Genomic DNA, 18,072 nt, shown 5'->3' on the forward strand with positions numbered 1-18,072 from the left:
CAAGGTCATTTTTTTGACAAAATGCCATGCTTCCAAAAAGTATGGTCTTCGCTACTATATTCTTTTATGATGGTCCCCAAAAGCACATATTTGCTTGGACATAGACAAGTCTATCCTCAGCTCGTTTCCAAAAAAATTAGCTAAGGTGCTTCCTCTTTTTTAAGCTATTTTCATAGTTTTCTTTTCATGTCAAGCACGACTCTCCATTTGCTATGGCTCTCCTCTCTTTACGAGTGTCCCAGATAACTAGGGGGATGTATGCTAGTCAATGATCATGGATTGGTGGACATGCATGATTTTAATGCTTTGTTGACACGAATCTCTTAGTTAGAGACTCAAATCATCACTTTAGTGGACAAGGTAGAGCATCTGAGCAAGTTGGTAGCTGCTCAAGTTGTCAAAGTAAGTAACCAAGATAACTCCTCTTGAAGATGCAGGGCATAACCATGCATTGACCACTTCTCAAGGCATAAAAAAATTTGTAATCCAAAGGTTAGTTTTCATCCAATAGCCACCAATCTTGAGCAAGGTGATGATTTACTTCTAGAGACAGTGAAGGTGCCTCAAGGATCACAAGTTTAAACACCTTGGGAAAGTTTGTCACATAAATTTTGAAAAGCGAAGAAAGCTTGATCGTTATGTCCACATACCAAGAAGCATTGTCCACATAGGGTATCCCACCTTCTTGGTTATGACAAAGGCCTTGATAAAGGGACAAATTCTTATGGAAAGGCCTTGGATGAACTTTTGTTACAAGCTTATTATCCAATTTTAGGATATTTTGGAGTTTGGCTATGAGCTGATTATTTTAAGCTACAAAACAAATTTTAACATGTCACAACTAGATGTATGTATTCACATACCAAGATAAGATACTTGTTGATACACTAGGAAAAGTTGATTCTAAGATAAGAAACCTCCAACAGGGCAGTTTATGAATCTCATGTCTAACCATTATGCTCATGTTGTGACTATTTTTCATGTACTATATGGAGACTAAAGTCTATGTTTCCTTTTTTTGAACTTACACAAGATTGTATAGGTGATTCATGCTTTGGACAAGGGTCCCCTCAACTAGTGCTATAGATTGAGACAACACAAAAGTGATTTTACAATATATCATCGTTGTCGTAAACTAAGCCCATATGGTTGTCTTTGTAATCAGAATTGCCAACAACAACAAAGTTGATTTTTGACTCCTTGATCTTTCAAACTTTCTTTGTCATTTATCACCTGTGGATGCTTATCTTTACTTTGTACCATTGTAATGGAAATGGCCTATTAACTTTGAGAGTAGTGAAAATTAAAGAAAGTACTTTTGTGAAATTACTTTGTGAGCATAGCGGGTGAACTTAATTGATGGTAGCAACATAAACATATCATTTAGTTAACTAGGCATGAACAATACTTTTGCAAGAGACATAGTTTAGAGAACATGAAAACAGTTGAGGACCGGATTTATGTGGAGCCGGCGGTCCCCCCTCCAATAGGCATTTGTATTATAGTTTCTCCCATCAAGGGAGACTTTGTACAATACAATCTTTGTGTTTCTTGTGACCGAGGTGATGCAATGAAATGGAAAGCTTCATGCATCACGAGCATAACATAAACTTTGTGGAAAGCATTAACTATCCCAAGCCTCATTCCCAAGACCTCAAACACCTTTGAAGGTGGAGAGAGCTAGCAAGGAATGAGGGTAGGGAAGAGGAAGAAGAAACATTTCATAGAAGATATAATTAGTTCCTCACTTATCATCACTCTTCTTGCTAGCATACATAATAGCATAGTAATGAAGATGGCAAGCTTAAGCATTGAACATGGCTCTTGGTTGGATTTGCATTCCATAGCCAAGAGTGTTGGTGTAGGCTCTCAACTTCTCTACTAGCTTCGAGAAGGAGATGGAGCTTGTCATAATAATCAATATCTAATTCTCCTAAATGATTTTCTCATGTTAAACTGATCATTTAATATGGGAAAGTGCTAAGGGAGAAAAAGCTAGAATATTGGTTAAGCTAGCAGACCGGCCACAGTAGGGATCCAAAGGACGGAAAATAGGGATCCAAAACGGGGGCCATCTGCAAAAGAGCCATGTGCAACAATGGGCTAAAAAGACCCTAAGGTTCAACCCATTAAGACTTCCAAAATGCTAAGGTTCCAAAATTCAAAGGTTGTGTCCAAAGGTCAACTCTAGGGGAAATTGGATGCTTTGTGTGTGACCAAAAAGTCTTTTCAAATCCCTACATAGGAGGGGGTGAGCCTTGGGAGTAGGGGATGAGAGAGAAAGTCACACACACACACACAGGCTCCCTTTACACAAAGGGAATTAGGGACACATGTCAGCTCCCTAGCCCAGATGCCCACGAGGTGTGACCAATTGCTATTGGATGGCCTTGGAGGTGGACCAATGAGAATTAGGCTAGAGTAAATCTAGTTTAACTTTTAAAAACACTTAATAAAAGAACCAATGAAAATTAAGTCTCCTAGATGACTATTGGACAGCCTCCCAAGGGGTCCAATGAGCATTCAACAGCCCAATGGCTTGCCTGATTCCTATTGGCCAGGAGGCAAAGGGGTCCAATGAGAGTTTAATTGAATTATTAATTCACCTAAATCTCTCACAAAAGGGGAAAGGGGGACACATGTCAGAAGGCTATCACTTATGCTGCTTAATAGTCATTGGCTTGACTTGGGGAGGGCCAATGAGGGTTGAGCAAGAGCAAATAGCAAGAGGGCTCGCCCAAGAGAGAGAGGGGGCTGATTTTTGCAGGGCATTATCACACACACACTCACACAATCTCATGTGTGAAGAAAGAGAAGACTATCTCTTCCCAAGCTTTAATGGAGAGCTCATCACCTACTCCAAGCTTGTGAGATAGAAGCCTACATCGACACACTCTTGGCATGTGGATTCAAATCCAACCAAGAGCCAAGCTTCAATGCATGCTCATCTCCTCCACCAAGATAATTACTAAGCTAAGCTATGCTAATATGAGTGATTATGTGAGGAGATGTACATCTTTCTCGTAAGATACTCCTTATTCCTCTCAATCTACTCTCATACCCTGCTAGCTCTCACCATCTATGAAGGTGTGTGAGGTCTTGGGTCTGAGACCGGGGACAATTAATGTTGTCTTTGCTAAGTGGTTTTCTTAGTGCATGAAGCTTTCATCTTCATTGCACTAGCTAGTCTTGAAGGAACACAAAGAATTGTATTGTACAATGTCTCTCTTGATGGGAGAAACCATAATACAAAGCCTTTGGGAGGGGGGACCGGCTCCATGCAAATCCGGTCCTCAACTATTGTCAATAGCTTAATTTCTCTCTCTTTTGAAAGTATTGTTGATGCTATCTAACTAGGTGTTATGCTTTTTGTTGCTCTCTCCACCCAAGCACTCTTGTAATTCTCATTAGGAATCTATTCTAATGAAATGCCCACTATGTTCATGCTAATTTCCGCTACACACAAGTTTTTTAGACCATTAAATGTTACAAAGCTCTTGCACTCTTGTAATTCTCATTAGGAATCTATTCTAATGAAATGCCCACTATGTTCATGCTAATTTCCGCTACACACAAGTTTTTTAGACCATTAAATGTTACAGAGCTCTTGCACCTTGCACTTCACACAATGAGAGTGTGTGTGGGAGAGTATACCCCTCAAGCAACCTCCTAGCTTGCTTTGGTCGACCCCCTATTGTAGCTCATGCTTGACGCTCATTGGACCCCTCTAAGCCTAGCCAACACAAGCAAGAGGCATATCAAACAAGCATGGTAGTCTTGGGACAAGTGTCCCACTTTCCCCTTTGAGAGAGAGGACTTGATAAATGCAAAAAACAATTAATTAAATTAACTAATTTATCATTGGACCCCTTGGGAGGCCAACCAATAGGCTTTAGGCATACCATGAGGGCAACATGAGGAGGAGCTTGACAAGTGTCCCTTTTGCCTTCTTTGTATTAAGCTTGCCTTGTGTGAGGGTGTGTGTGTTCTCTCTCTACCCCTCTCTTGTAGGGCTCGCCCCCTCCTTGTAGGGATAGTTGTTGACTTTTGCACACCTTACCCCCAAGCACCTTAGTTAGCATGCATGACAAAGGACCTCAAGCCTGGGTAGTGTTCCCACAAGCACCTCAGACTCCCTAGTCGGCAAACACGACAAGCACCTCAAGCATCTTAGTCATCAAGCACGACAAGCACCTCAAGCTTGGGCCGGGTTCCCACCTCAAGCTCAACCCTAGATTACCTAAGGTCATTACCTAAGGTCAAAGAACTTTTTAACACTAACTTTTGGAGGTCTTTAATAAAGCTAACCCTAAGGTCTTTAAGCTCCATTAGCTAGCCTTGCTCTTTGACAGACCATCTCTCATTTGGACCCCTTTACCATTGGCCCCATGTTGAGATAGATCTGAAAGCACATGTTTATATTCTAACCCTTGTTCCTGTTTATTTTCCCACATTAAGTGACTAGTTTAATATGAGAAAATCATTTGGGTTGGTTAGATATTAGATTTTATGACAAGCATAGTTGTTCTTGCCACACAAATGCAACAAGAGTTCACTTCATAGCAATCCTTTGAAAGGTGATTTGTCATTCCACAATGTGTGAACTTTAAATTTCTTTGGGTTCTTTGGTTGTAGCAGTTGTGGATGAGACAACTAGAGTGCCTCTTATTTCTATTTGGTTGACTTTTTCCCGTGCTCTTGAAGGGAGTTAATGAAATCTTCAAATTTAGGCACGGGTCTTTCTCTTTTAGCAGTGTCACAATTTGTCTAAAATTAAATTGGTAGAACTATTCAAAGCACAACACTCGATCTTCATTCTCTACAAGGAATGTGACATAAGCTAGCTAGATGGAGATGCTTTTGAGCCTATTGACTAGAAAGATACATCATCCTTGGGCTCCATGAACAATCCATAGAGTTTCATTTCCAATGCAGTCTTGGAATGATTAGCAATAGCTCCAAATTGCTATTGTAAGTTTGTCCATGCCTTGTGTGAATGATACAACTATCAAGATAGTGCACAAAGTTGTCACTTGATGAAGTGGGTAAGATGCCTAGGGCTTGCCTATCTTTGGCTACAAATTGTGAGAGCGCTACACACCGTGTGGGTGGAGCAACCTCCAATAATGTGGTGAATTGCTCCTTATTTTTTGTGTATATGAAGAATAAGGAATATGTATGTATACGATGGCTGACACTAGCATGGTGCAGTGAGGAGTTATGCAAACCATACAGAATGTTTGCAAGATTTGTATGTAGGCTTTAGTGTGGATATGCACGCTTGCCTATCATTATAGTCGATATGGTTGCATGTAGATCGAGAGAGTGAGGCAGTGGACGTAGGTCGAGAGAGTCTCTCATATGTTTTCTTGTACATACTCATAGTTTAGCTAGTAGGACCCACTTATTGGCACATTCGTCTTTAAGTGGGAGGTTGTTAAGGTAAAGGCGACATGCCTTTGCTCGGGGGTCGGATATCCGGTACAACCATTTAGTGAACACACTTTCTTTATTAGTTATACATATACAAACTAATAAGGAGCTCCTCATTTTGAGAGGTCTACTCCACCCACACAATGTATGCTCTTTTCCTCTTCCATCTCCCATACTGGGCACACACACATCTGTGCACTCATCAATTTAGGTGGGAATGATTGCTTTGGAAAGTTGTAGTCTCAACTGGAAACAAAGGCTATATGGCACTTGGTACTAATGGGTGGGACTTGGAATTGAGAGGTTGAGGTGCAACATGGGATAAGGGGCTTGCAACCATGAGTAGTGGGACTAGAGTGTAGGTATTATGGGTAGCTTTTGCACGTGTGTACATGACACAATTTATGCGTGAGCAAGAGACAACAGAGGCAGCAAGTAGTTGGCTCAACACGTCCTGCAGGCTGCTGCTATTTGGCGGTGTGTACTCACTGCGCAAGCAGTACGATGGGCTGCAGTCTGCAGGTTGACCACGAGTGGAAATAAGTAGGGGCGACACCTGTGATATAGTGTAGCAATCACGGCTAGGACCTAATTAGTTAGTAGATACTAATCTACACTAAGCTCTGGTGCCACTTGATATGGATTAGGGTGGATAGACCAATGATTCATTCAGAACTTAATCATACCAATTTAAAAACAAACAAGAACTTCCATAAGGCCAAATGCACAAAGTAATATTTGGTTGCAAAATAAGCTTGTTCATATGCATAAAAGTATGTACATCATAGGATTTTTTACAGAGCTAAAAAGGATAATGGAGTTGTCACACATGCAAGCACATTTAGTGACTTATTCTAAACCTTACACATCATTGGACTGATTGCACTTTCCAACTCACCTTCCACATAGGATGAATCAAATGGTTAGGCTTATTAACATGTGAGGTGGAGAGGAGATTCACAATAGATGCGACAAAACTCACATTCAACACAGGGTATCTGCACCAATTTCAGTTGTTGCCAAAATTGCAGATACCAAGAAAATATTGTTAATGTGACAAGTTATGATTATGCCTATTTGGGAAACTTGGTTTTCAGAAGCTTGACAAACTCATGGATGGTTGGGTTAAAAGAATCTCAGGTTGCAGAGACATGCATACCTACTTACAATTCTATCTATTGTATATAGCAAGAGCTATTTAATGTGAATGAAAATGTTTCATTCGTTGAATCCGGGCATGATGTATGTTTTTGTCATGTTATGGTTCCAAGCATGGCTCTTTTTTCCAGTAACGGTTAAGTCTTCATCTTAGCATTACTTTCAAAAAATAAATCATGGATTACTCAACTCGTTTTCAGATAGTTTGTGCATAGTGTTTCTTTTGAATAGCTCTCTCAACATTTATTTCTTGTGTTTCAATTATTCTATGAGCATTAAGTTCAATCATTTTTATTAAAGATTGGAATGTTTAACAAGGTAGTGTGTTCGAGCTAAGTACCTCTGATCACTCATAGATGGTTGGTCAGATGACCGAACGGCCCTAGGGTTAATTTGAAGATATGTTATGAGCACATTTAGCATGAAGTAAACAAATTGGGAAGGTTACCTTCCTATCCTCAAGTTCTGTACAAAACATAGAGCACCAAACCTTGAAAAAATCCATCAGCAGGGGATTCTTTGTGACACTAGAAGGTTCTAGTGAGTTTCAAAATACTTAAGAGCAGCAGCATGGTTCTGCACTAAACCTTAGCCTTATCGTGCAGATTAGATCACTGGACTACGAGATATGGCTGCCATGGCTGGTGGTAGGGTCGCTGCAGCAAGCAATCCTGTTGTTGAGGGACGATCGTCTCCCTCTATTACGTCCGAGCGAAGGTCTCTTAACCTTTCCTTTGCTGCCTCCTTCTCCTCCCTCTCCTTGAAAGAAAGAGCCAGGTGCATTAGGCGATTGGGCTTCCGACGGAATCATTCTGTGCGGACATGGGCTATGGCCAAGGAGCTATATTTCAACAAGGATGGCTCCAGCATGAGGAAATTGCAGGTAAGATGTGTGTGTGTGCGCGTGCGTAGGTCTGCCTGCATGTGGGGTACGTTTGTGCTTATGTCTTTGAATTGATGCAAAAATGGTTGTTTGATTGTTTTATTCATCTTCTTTGTGTAGGCTGGAGTAGACAAACTTGCAGATTTGGTGGGTGTTACCCTAGGCCCCAAGGGCAGAAATGTAGTGCTTGAGAGCAAATATGGACCTCCGAAAATCGTGAATGACGGAGTGACTGTTGCCAAGGAGGTCTGCAGCTGAATATCTTCATCTCTTCTTTTCTTTACGGCTTGTGATGTTCATTTATAGTCGTTCACTTGGTAGGTTGAGCTTGAAGATCCTGTTGAAAATATTGGAGCAAGACTGGTCAGGCAAGCGGCTTCCAAAACAAATGATTTGGCTGGAGATGGAACCACCACATCAGTTGTTCTCGCACAGGGCCTTATTGCGGAGGGTGTCAAGGTTAACTCATTTTGTTCATCTAACCGGTACTTTTTTATAAGAAATCACCTGCTCAAACAAGGCATTTGTGACATGCAGATAGTTGCTGCAGGTGCAAATCCCATACAACTCTCAAGAGGTATTGAGAAGACAGTCAAGGCGTTGGTTGCAGAGCTCAAAACCATGTCCAAAGAGGTATATCCATGCGCTTCTCTTGGTCAGGTTACCTCAGGTATCTCTGTGTATGATGGGGCGCTTAGGTCAAGTAATTTGATTGATAGGTGGAGGACAGTGAGCTTGCCGATGTCGCTGCCGTAAGTGCTGGCAACGATTATGAAATTGGTAACATGATTGCAAATGCCCTGGGCAAAGTGGGCCGAAAAGGTGTGGTCACGCTTGAGGAGGCTCGGAGTGCGGAGAGTAGTCTTTATGTTGTTGAGGGTATGCAGTTTGATAGGGGCTACATATCTCCGTACTTTGTGACCGACAATGAAAAGATGGTTGCAGAGTATTCCAACTGCAAGGTATGTGAATGTATCTAGCATGCATGTCTTGAGTAGTTGCAGTCTTTGAATACTTGTTTTACTGATCTGAAGCCTTGGAATATTCTGTTCTCAGCTCTTACTTGTGGATAAGAAGATTTCAACGGCTCGTGATATTGTCAATATTTTGGAGGATGCCATTCGCGGAGGATATCCCCTTGTCATTATTGCGGAGGACATTGAACAGGAAGCTCTGGCCACTCTAGTTGTCAACAAGCTTCGGGGAGCCTTGAAAGTTGCAGCATTGAAGGCTCCTGGTTTTGGGGAGAGGAAGAGCCAGTACCTTGATGATATTGCCATTGTTACTGGAGGTTTAATATGCTACTTTAAATGCTATCATGGGATTTTCCAGTAAATCAATTGCACAACAACAGCTCTTGCATGGCAACTGCAAGCCATCACTGTATTGGACATGTTTTTTGTCTGATGACTTGGATATGGAGATGATTTGGGAATTGTGATCATGTCAGGAATTGTGGTTAGAGATGAAGTTGGGCTCTCTCTTGACAAAGCTGGCCCAGAGGTGCTTGGCACAGCAGCACGGGTAGTGCTTGCAAAAGAAACTACAACCATCGTTGGTGATGGAAGTACACAAGATGCTGTCAACAAGCGAGTTGCACAAATCAAAACTCTTGTCGAGGTAGGTGCCTTTAAGTAGTTTAGTTTCCTCAACCTTGGTTTACCTTTGGTCAAAGGACCATAGCAGCGAGGGGGGTTGAAGTGTGTCTATTATGTATGTGCATTGAACCTTTTGAAAGGGTCTTGTGAAGAGAAGTGGAGATCATAGTGCATGTAACCATAGTAGCGAGGGGGTTGAAGTGTGTCTATTATGTGCATTGAACCTTTTGAAAGGGTCTTGTGAAAAGAATGAAATTGGGGAGAGTCTCATCATTCAAGAGAGTTGGGCAATATAAAGCTCGTATGTCTTCTCTCCAGAAACATGTTCATCCAACAGCTCTACAATTTGACTACCTGAAAGTCAGAGGTTTAGCTTCCAAAGTTATCGACATACATTTGGGACTGTGTAACCTAATAAATTTTCAAATCAGTGAAGAACCTAATTTATTATGCTTATATTGAAATAATGTCTTGGCAATGTGGGCGTGTCTTTACTTGTGGTTTTATTGGTGTCTGCCATCAGGCTGCTGAGCAGGATTACGAAAAGGAAAAATTGAATGAAAGGATTGCCAAACTCTCTGGTGGTGTTGCCATTATTCAGGTATGCAAGGCCAAATCAATGGCAGTGGTAGTGTAGATGTATTTGTTGAGTCTGATCTTTTTTGTGTGTCTTCTTGTAGGTTGGAGCACAAACAGAAACAGAGTTGAAGGAGAAGAAGCTTCGAGTTGAGGATGCTTTGAATGCAACAAAGGTCAGTGTCGCAGGTTTTCATGCTGTTTAGCACAACTAATCAACGAGTTTTTTGGTAGTTGATGCATATGCTCTGTGAAACCAAGTTGAACACCAGAAAAAGCTTGTGGTGAACTGCCCAAAGCATAGTTTAATACTTGTTTGTCTCTCTCTCTAGGCCGCTGTAGAAGAAGGTATCGTAGTAGGTGGAGGTTGTACACTGCTTCGCCTAGCAGCTAAAGTGGAGGGAGTAAAGGCAATCTTAGAAAACAATGAACAGAAGGTGTGTGAGCTGATTTAGCTTGTCCTATCTCTTCTCACCTTGTTAATTTACACTGTTCATTAGATGACTGCTACGAGGTCCTCTGAAGGGATTTTGATTTTTAACAATAGTTTGTTAATCCTTCTTGATGGAAGTGGAATAGTTTTAAATGGGTGTCCTTTGCTTGATAGGTTGGTGCAGATATAGTGCAGAGGGCATTGAGTTATCCCCTCAAACTCATAGCAAAGAATGCAGGGGTAAATGGCAGTGTTGTTGAGGAGAAAGTGCTTTCTAATGATGACTTCAAATTCGGCTATAATGCGGCCACAGGAAAGTATGAAGATCTTATGGCTGCTGGCATTATCGACCCTACAAAGGTTAGCTCTTGTTTACACTCCTCTGAGCTCTTAGTTATGTTTAATGCATTCAACACTTACATGATTTTGAATCTGGATCTTATGCTTAAAGTGTTAAAACGCTTATTAAATACGAATCTTGATCTAAGGCAGCTTGGCATGGGCAGGTTGTAAGGTGTTGCCTTGAACATGCTGCATCCGTGGCAAAGACTTTTCTCACATCGGATGCTGTGGTCGTCGATATTAAAGAACCTGAGGTTGCTGCTCCTGTGGGAAACCCTATGGATAATTCTGGTATGAAATCTCCTTTGTGTAAGCTTGTCTATAAGAGTTTCAAGGGATCAATTTTGTACCAGTATTTCTTTTTCTATACTCCAGTGATGCGAGTATAGCTTTCTTTGTGTGTTTTTATCTTGTACATTCATACATCACGATACATCATACTGATTTCGGTGGCGAGAATAGAAGGTATCCCTTCAGTATTCGAATCTGGTAGTAGAACGATGACAACATCACCTATCGCATCAACCTCGAGAAAAGTGTCATGCAATAAACGCTTTCTGTCCATGATTACATTTGAGTGTAACGCTTTAAATGCCCACTACTGTCCATGATTACATTTGAGTGTAACATTGCCTCGTTCCTTCGCTTTAGGCTATACTCTTCCTTTGCGTCTGTCTAAGCTTTTGCCATCCTCATCATTGTGCACACAGAGCATATCTCTGTTTTTGCTTTAGTTCACTTGCTTACACAAGCCACTCCACTCCTGTGAGCTGCTGGTAGTAGGTAGTTTTGGGAATTTTTGTTGTATGATTTTTGTGGTTTCGGTATAAGGATCATCCTCTCATTTTAACTTAATGGGTGCTTTGTGTCTTGACAGGATATGGTTATTAAGGTACTGGCTGGAAAAGGATGTAAGCCTTTTTAAAACCGTTTCTGATGCTGATGCTCCACATTGATAGAAGTGATTGCAGATGACAGTCCTATCGCTTGGTTGCCTTAGTACGAGATATTTTTCCAATCAGCGAGCTTTAGTTAGTCAGGTACTTAGGGTGCAAAGCGGTTTTTCTGCATCTGTAATGATTGTTCTGAACCTCTTGTCAAATTGAAAGAGGGTCCTAGAATATCATGTATTCTTCAGTTTAGGCTGGATCGCTTGGAAACCTTTTTAATTGTTGCAATGAGTGCTCATTTGATTGTATGTATCGATTGGACATGCTCTTATTGATATATGGAAACTGGGACATTTTATTTGAGACTGAAGTTGTGTGTGACTTGATAACTTGCTATCATGCCCAAAAAGTGGAGCGTCAGCCTAATCCTCTTTCTTATGTACTGCATGGTGCAAAGTACATGTCATTGCCATTGGCCTTCGCTTCTGGTCTTAGTGCACCTCAACAGTATATACCACGGGGTTGTGAATTATTAAGGCGGAGCGGTGAGATCTGCCCACCGTAGGTCTTATCTCCTGGGGTTTATTTAAGACCCTGTGTTAGAGAGTGTCGTGGCTTAGATCATACTTTTTGTTGCAAGTAATCGTAATTATTCGGCAATCATTGATGAGTGGTCCATTGCTAGTGTTGATGTACATTTCCAGCTTATTAATTTGCAAGTGTGGCATTTTGGATGATTATTATTAAGTTTTTCCTCTTATTGCATTAATGCGCTTGTTCAATTTGCAATAGATTGTAAAGAATGTTAAGTTTGCAGTTGTAAGTGTATACCCCGATAGTGTTTTATGATTTTTTCAAGTCATAATTTCTAGTAAATGCAGATTGTTTTCAAGGCCACAGACATGAACTATACTGAAAATATCATTCAGGTGAGGTATTTAGGTTTTTTTGGGGCATTCCATGGTCTCAAGTAATTCGTCCAAGATGTCTTCTGAACCTTGACGTTTCAATTTGAAATGGGGTATTATTCATATGGGGCTCAGGCTTTATCAGTTTATACAGTTTGTCTCTAGACGTGTGCCAGACGCATGGCAAGTGCGTCAGGATACCATGCATGCAAACTGGCCTAAAAGGTTGTGGCAGGTGGGGCAAGAGTAGCATTAATCCAAACGGGGCTCAAGGTACACAATCAGTTGCTTGTCCAAATCTCAGTCCGAAAGGGTGGGCATTTAAATTGTAAACAAAGCACCTCCTACCAAAAAATGACAGCCCAAAGGAGCAATGAAATGTGAAGACTCGCGTAAGAACATAGACTTTTTCTGTGTAAACGATGACGATGTGGAGTTATTGCTTTGCGAGAGACCACGATAATAGGATGAAGACTAGATGCCTTTTTTCTTGGCTGCTTCAATATTCCAAGAAGTGCTGTGAGCAGATACTTGCAAAATATCTGCTATAATTCTTTTAAGCTCGGTCTTGGTCTCAAATAAATATGTGCACATCTTGCTTGGATATGGTACGAAGCTGCCATTTTCTCTCGTCTTGTTTCAAGGTAATGTTGTCTTGCTGCAAAGGAACCAAGAGGGGCATTGGGCTCTAGGCCTGGATTCGATTACAATAGCATACCTAATAAAAAAGGAACAAAAAAGTAAAGTTTTAGACGTTTATCCAAATGAGAGATGGTAAGCACACATGGTAATGAGGTTGTGTCGAAACAAAAATCTCAAACTCTCTCTTTCCACAAGTTGCTATTTTAGAAGAGTTTTCATCGTTGTACATATACGGATATATATGACCAAAAGATTGAAGGATCTACAATGACTTCAAACTTTCTCCTCCAGAAGGTTGCATTGCAAATCAATATATTGCTTGTAGTGATTTTTGTTTGGTACAGTTTGTGCGAGTGACTAAGATTGCGTTCCATGCATTGCACGATGCATCATGTAACTTTACTATGTGCAGATAAGCAGGTGCTTGAGAAAGAGTCAAGGTTACCTTTGGAGTTACTATAGCTTCTTGAATCAACACAACTAAGTGAAAGAATACCACAATAACAATATTCTTAGCAAGTGGCTCTTGCAAATCACTCCTAAATTAATTAGTCAAACTAGTGCTTACAGTTTATGCTTTTGAATTATCACATGGTCCCAAACTGAAGTCCTCCTAAGCTCTAGAAGTCCTGGTTATAGGCTCTTTAAAGGCCTATTCTACTCGGATGATTTCATGGAACGAGCCTTCCTTCCTGCTTTTGTTGACATGTCATCCTTTTGTATATACTACTCCACTTCTTGATTTGTCAAGATAACATGTTTTTTGTTTTGTTTTGTCTAGTACTTTCAAGGGATCTGTATTGGCCCTTACTATTCTCCAAATTCACCTCAACTACATGGGTTATTGAGGGCTTAGTGCTCAAGAACTCGTTCTCATCCTCTTACACCTCACAACACATATTGTTGGTGCTCAAAACGCCTTAACTAAAGTCTTTGCTTCTCTCATCCAATTCAACATTACTCTCGCCTTGTTGATGACAACATTATCTAATCCCCAACTGTACCTACAGCTAGTGATTTTCAATTGTGGTTTACCAATTTTTGGTTCCTTGCTTGATTGTTTTTTTGTTAGAAGTTTGGCTAGCACAATGCTCCTTGTCATCATCATCAAATTTAATTTCAACATTGATAGAGTTGGAAATGTTCTCACCTATGTCATTAGTATTGAGAGGCTTCTTAGGTGCTCGTTCTTGATTGTGCAGTCCTTTGTCATGCAGGCGATGTCCCTTGTTGTGGTTGAGAAGCTTTTGATCTCCATGCTAGCTTTGTCTTAATAGATCCCTTTTGTGCTAGATCTCCTTTTACCTTGAAAAATTTCATTTGGTGCTAAGTCCATGGCTTGTATAGTAGCCTTGTGCAATGAGAAGATCCTTGGGTACCCCACCTTTGCAGTGATTGCTTGTTGAAAGGGTGGTGATGGGACTTGGGAGAAACTAGGGTAGTCTTACTAGGTTATATAGGCTTGTGTCTATTTCCAGCTTCTATTGAACTTCGTTTGAGGACTAGGCCCTTGTTGCTTTCTTGCTTGACTAATATGTGGTGGCACTTTATGCCTCGTAAATTATGGAAGTGGTAGCCACAAACTCTTTTGATGTTCATAAGATGCTCGCACACTCAATGTATTTTGAGTAGTTAACCATCCATTGGACACCTTGGCTTTTATTGCTTTGTTGTCCATCCATTTGTATTTATTATAATCACTTAGCTTTTGCACTTGGACTAGTAATTTTGGCCCTAGAATCTATTGTGATTGACCTCCTTGTTGTCTAAGTGAGGGTCACTTTGGTTGGAACACCCTTGGGTTTGTCTTGTCAACTTGTATGTTATGTAAGATATTGGAAGTTAGAGGCATGAGGGAGCTCCACTTTGTGAATTGAGTAGGAGCGGTGGCTACACACTCATTGAAATTTGTCTCATGGTTGGCGAATTTTGATATGGTAAGGAGAACTTGGGCATATGTTTTAGCTCTCAACTTCTTGCAAGAATGGACTTTAGACTTTGTTGCACTTATATTTGTTTTCGATAGTTTTTAGCTCTCAACTTCTTTCAAGAATGGCCTTTAACCTTTGTTGCACTTGTATTGGTTGTTGTCTTGTTGAGACTTCTTCTTCACACTTGTGCTTTCCTTGTCAACGTATAGAGCTGTAGGGATAGGAGGACTTTTATGTTTATTGTTAGGCTTGCTAGTAGCTTGGGGAAATTTTACACGATTGCATTGACTAGTTTTGCAAGCTTCTCATGGGATTGTACTACATTTATCTTAGGCAAAAAGTCAAAAATTATAGAGTTAGTAGACTTGTCTTTCCTCATTGGTACAATGTCCTAGCCATCTTCATCACAAAATTGAATTGTAGGCTAGAAAGCACGTGTATCTATTGTAGCTAGGATGTGCATTCACTCTTTATAGAATCAATAATCATTGGTGAATTCTTGATAGGCATACACTTTTTTGAGGGGATGTTTGTGTTAGTTTAGCTATGTTTATGGCCAAAAGGTGGCTTTCTTGGCCTCAAAAGAAAAATTTCTTGATAGGCATACACTTTTTGAGGGGATGTTAGTGTTAGTTTTAGCTATGTTTATGGAAAAAAAGGGGCTTTCTTTGGTCTCAAAAAGAAATTTTAAATCTCTATGAACGAGAAAGAAGCGATCTTAAAATTCCTCCGAAGATGTGGTTTCACGAAGACAGCGGTCTCGACGATCCCCAACTCCTCCCAAGAGTAAAAGATCATCTTATAGTCCTTCTCCTCGTCACTCTGAAAGGGAAGAGAGGAAACAAAGGAAGAAAAAGGTGAGAAAGAGGTCACCCTCTTCTCCTTCTTCATCACCTTCCTCCTCTTCTCACGAAAGCAGCGGCTATTCTCCTAGAGAATACAAGAGGATAGGACATTGCAAATCCTATCCTGCTTGGAAAAGGTCCCACAAGCTTAAGAAGTTCAAAGAGGGAGGAAAGAGTATCTCTTTTCTCACCTATAATGGCATCTTTGGTGCTATTGACAAAGTATTGGCCTTCATCCAGCAATTTGATGCGGCTTTTGGAGACGGGGCTTCACTGAATCCTCCAAGCTACGTCATGTAGCTATGCACTTTCAAAAATCTGCTCGTCAACGGTGGGCTAGCCTTCATGGCAACGGTGAAGCTCCAAAGACATGGAAAACTCTACGAAGTTCCATCATCATGAAGCAATTCCTTGCAAGCGACGCCAAGGATAAAGTGCTCACCGAATGGCGCAGTTTAAAGTTACTCTCCAATGAGTCTATCCACAAATATGTAGACAAGTTTTGGGATTTACATCTCAAAGCTACAGTCTTTCAAAAGATAGACTTCGCTAAGCAAAAGCAACAATTTTGTGCAGGATTACATGAAGAAATGGCCAAGTATGTCAACTCACAACAGCCACATACAAGCTTTCAAGATGGGAGATACTGTAACTGTCGATGGAGCTTTCAAGGGACAACAAGCCTCCGTTACTCCCTTGATTGGGAAGTTGAGGCTTCATGTCCCAAGCTACGTCAACAAAGAAGAATTTTTCGTCTCTCCTCTCCAACATGAGGATGTTATCCTTGGGGAACCATGGTTCAACTGCATGGCTGTCAATATGTAGTTCCCTGAAAGGAGAATTTATTTCACCTACATGGAAAAGAACATGTATATAGATGCCAATGAGTCGAGTCGTACTATACCTCTTGTAAAATCACCTGCTTTTGATAAGTCAATGAAAAGCTCAGTTTCTTGTCAAAGAGTCTCTAAATGATGTTAATGTTTTACCAAAACAAAGTGGTAGGAATCAAGAAGAATGATAATTGTCTAATTTTCTAAATAGATTCCAAGATGCTTTTATCGATGACATCCCTATGGAGTTACCTCCAAAATGAGGGGATGATGACCATAGAATAGAGCTTCTACCTGGGAGCTCACTGTCTAATCCTTATAGAGTTTCTCAAGCTCATTAAGAGGAGATTATGAGGCAAGTGCATGAACTGGTAGTTAAGGGGATGGTGAGGCCTAGCTTCTCTCCCTTTTGTTCACCAATCCTCTTAGTGAAAAAGAAAGATGGCACATACGGCATGTGTGTGGACTATAGAGCATTAAATCATATCAATATCAAAAACAACTTTCCCGTACCGCGTGTAGAAGACCTATTTGATAAGCTTCAAGGTTTGACCTACTTCAGTAGGATTGACCTTAAAAGTGGCTATCATCAAATAAGGATAGTGAATGAAGATATTGTAAAGACCCCGTTCCGTACAACGTTTGATCTTTATGAATATCTTGTCATGCCTTTTGGTTTGATAAATGCTCCAGCCACGTTCAACCGCGTATTGGATAAATTTTTTAGGCCCTACTACAAGTTTACTGGAGTGTTCTTTGATGATATTATCATCTACTCCAATTATCTCAAGGAGCATAAACAACATCTCCAGGTAATCTTTCAAGTTTTGAGGGAGAATAAACTTTTCATTAACCAAAAGAAGAGTGAATTTTTCCTTCAAGAAATTCAGTACTTAGGTCACATTATCTCTCAAGATGGTATCCGTATGGATCCATCAAAGTTAGAGGTAATAATGGGATGGCTTAACCGAAGGAATCTGCATGAGCTACAAAGCTTTATTGGTATTCGGCCTATCACCCACGAACGGATGGCCAAAGTAAAATAGCCAACCTTACGATTCCAGATTTACTTAAGACCTATGTTACTGAAGTAGATCAACGTTCACAATGGGAAAAGTACCTACCTCTTGTAGAGTATGCATACAATAATATTGTCCATACTACTACGGGGAAGGCACCTTTCAAAATTATTGAAGGAAGACCTAAAAGTCCCTTGATACTTAAGGTACATGGAAAGATCTTCGTTGTCAATAGTATAGCCAAGATCTACAAGAATCTTTCCAAAAGATTAAGGAGTCTATATCCATCTCACAACAAAGTCAAAAGTCTGCTGCTAACAAGCACAGAAGGGCCTTAGCTTTCAAGGAAAACGACTAGGTCCTACTCAAATTTCCCAAGGCTCGATTGAGGAAAACTACAGGCAAAAATCCTACGAGCCACCAAAAGTATTATGCTAAACCAACAAAAAGATACTATGGTCCTTTTCAAATCCTAAAATCAAGCAATGAGATGGCCTACTCAAGTTGCCCAACCATTGGCTCATTCACAATGATTTTCATGTGAGCCTACTTAAGCCTTACAAAGGAGAGCCACCACAAGA

At 40.6% G+C, this 18,072-nt stretch overlaps 1 protein-coding gene across 1 annotated transcript; it reads left to right on the forward strand.

Moving 5' to 3' along the window:
* Nucleotides 1-7,144: 7,144 nt before the first annotated feature.
* Nucleotides 7,145-11,683, forward strand: LOC147442494 (ruBisCO large subunit-binding protein subunit beta, chloroplastic-like). The gene is made up of 13 exons (XM_086528655.1): nt 7,145-7,474; nt 7,595-7,720; nt 7,796-7,933; nt 8,012-8,107; nt 8,194-8,436; nt 8,531-8,765; nt 8,925-9,094; nt 9,596-9,673; nt 9,753-9,824; nt 9,981-10,085; nt 10,256-10,441; nt 10,588-10,714; nt 11,301-11,683. Exons 1-13 carry the CDS (start codon nt 7,220-7,222, stop codon nt 11,312-11,314), a joined length of 1,845 nt encoding a protein of 614 aa, XP_086384781.1. The 5' UTR covers nt 7,145-7,219; the 3' UTR covers nt 11,315-11,683.
* Nucleotides 11,684-18,072: the final 6,389 nt, after the last annotated feature.

The sequence above is a fragment of the Adiantum capillus-veneris genome, chromosome 14, assembly GCF_014529385.1.
Source record: "Adiantum capillus-veneris isolate H3 chromosome 14, ASM1452938v2, whole genome shotgun sequence".
Lineage (NCBI taxonomy): Eukaryota > Viridiplantae > Streptophyta > Polypodiopsida > Polypodiales > Pteridaceae > Adiantum > Adiantum capillus-veneris.

What these genes read in the sequence shown, in the direction of transcription:
- LOC147442494 (XM_086528655.1), top strand. Translation starts at nt 7,220, where the DNA reads ATGGCTGCCATGGCTGGTGGTAGGGTCGCTGCAGCAAGCAATCCTGTT. An exon ending in TCAAAACCATGTCCAAAGAG is followed by an intron (nt 8,108 to 8,193) that starts GTATATCCATGC and finishes TTTGATTGATAG; the next exon opens with GTGGAGGACAGTGAGCTTGC. An exon ending in ATGCTTTGAATGCAACAAAG is followed by an intron (nt 9,825 to 9,980) that starts GTCAGTGTCGCA and finishes CTCTCTCTCTAG; the next exon opens with GCCGCTGTAGAAGAAGGTAT.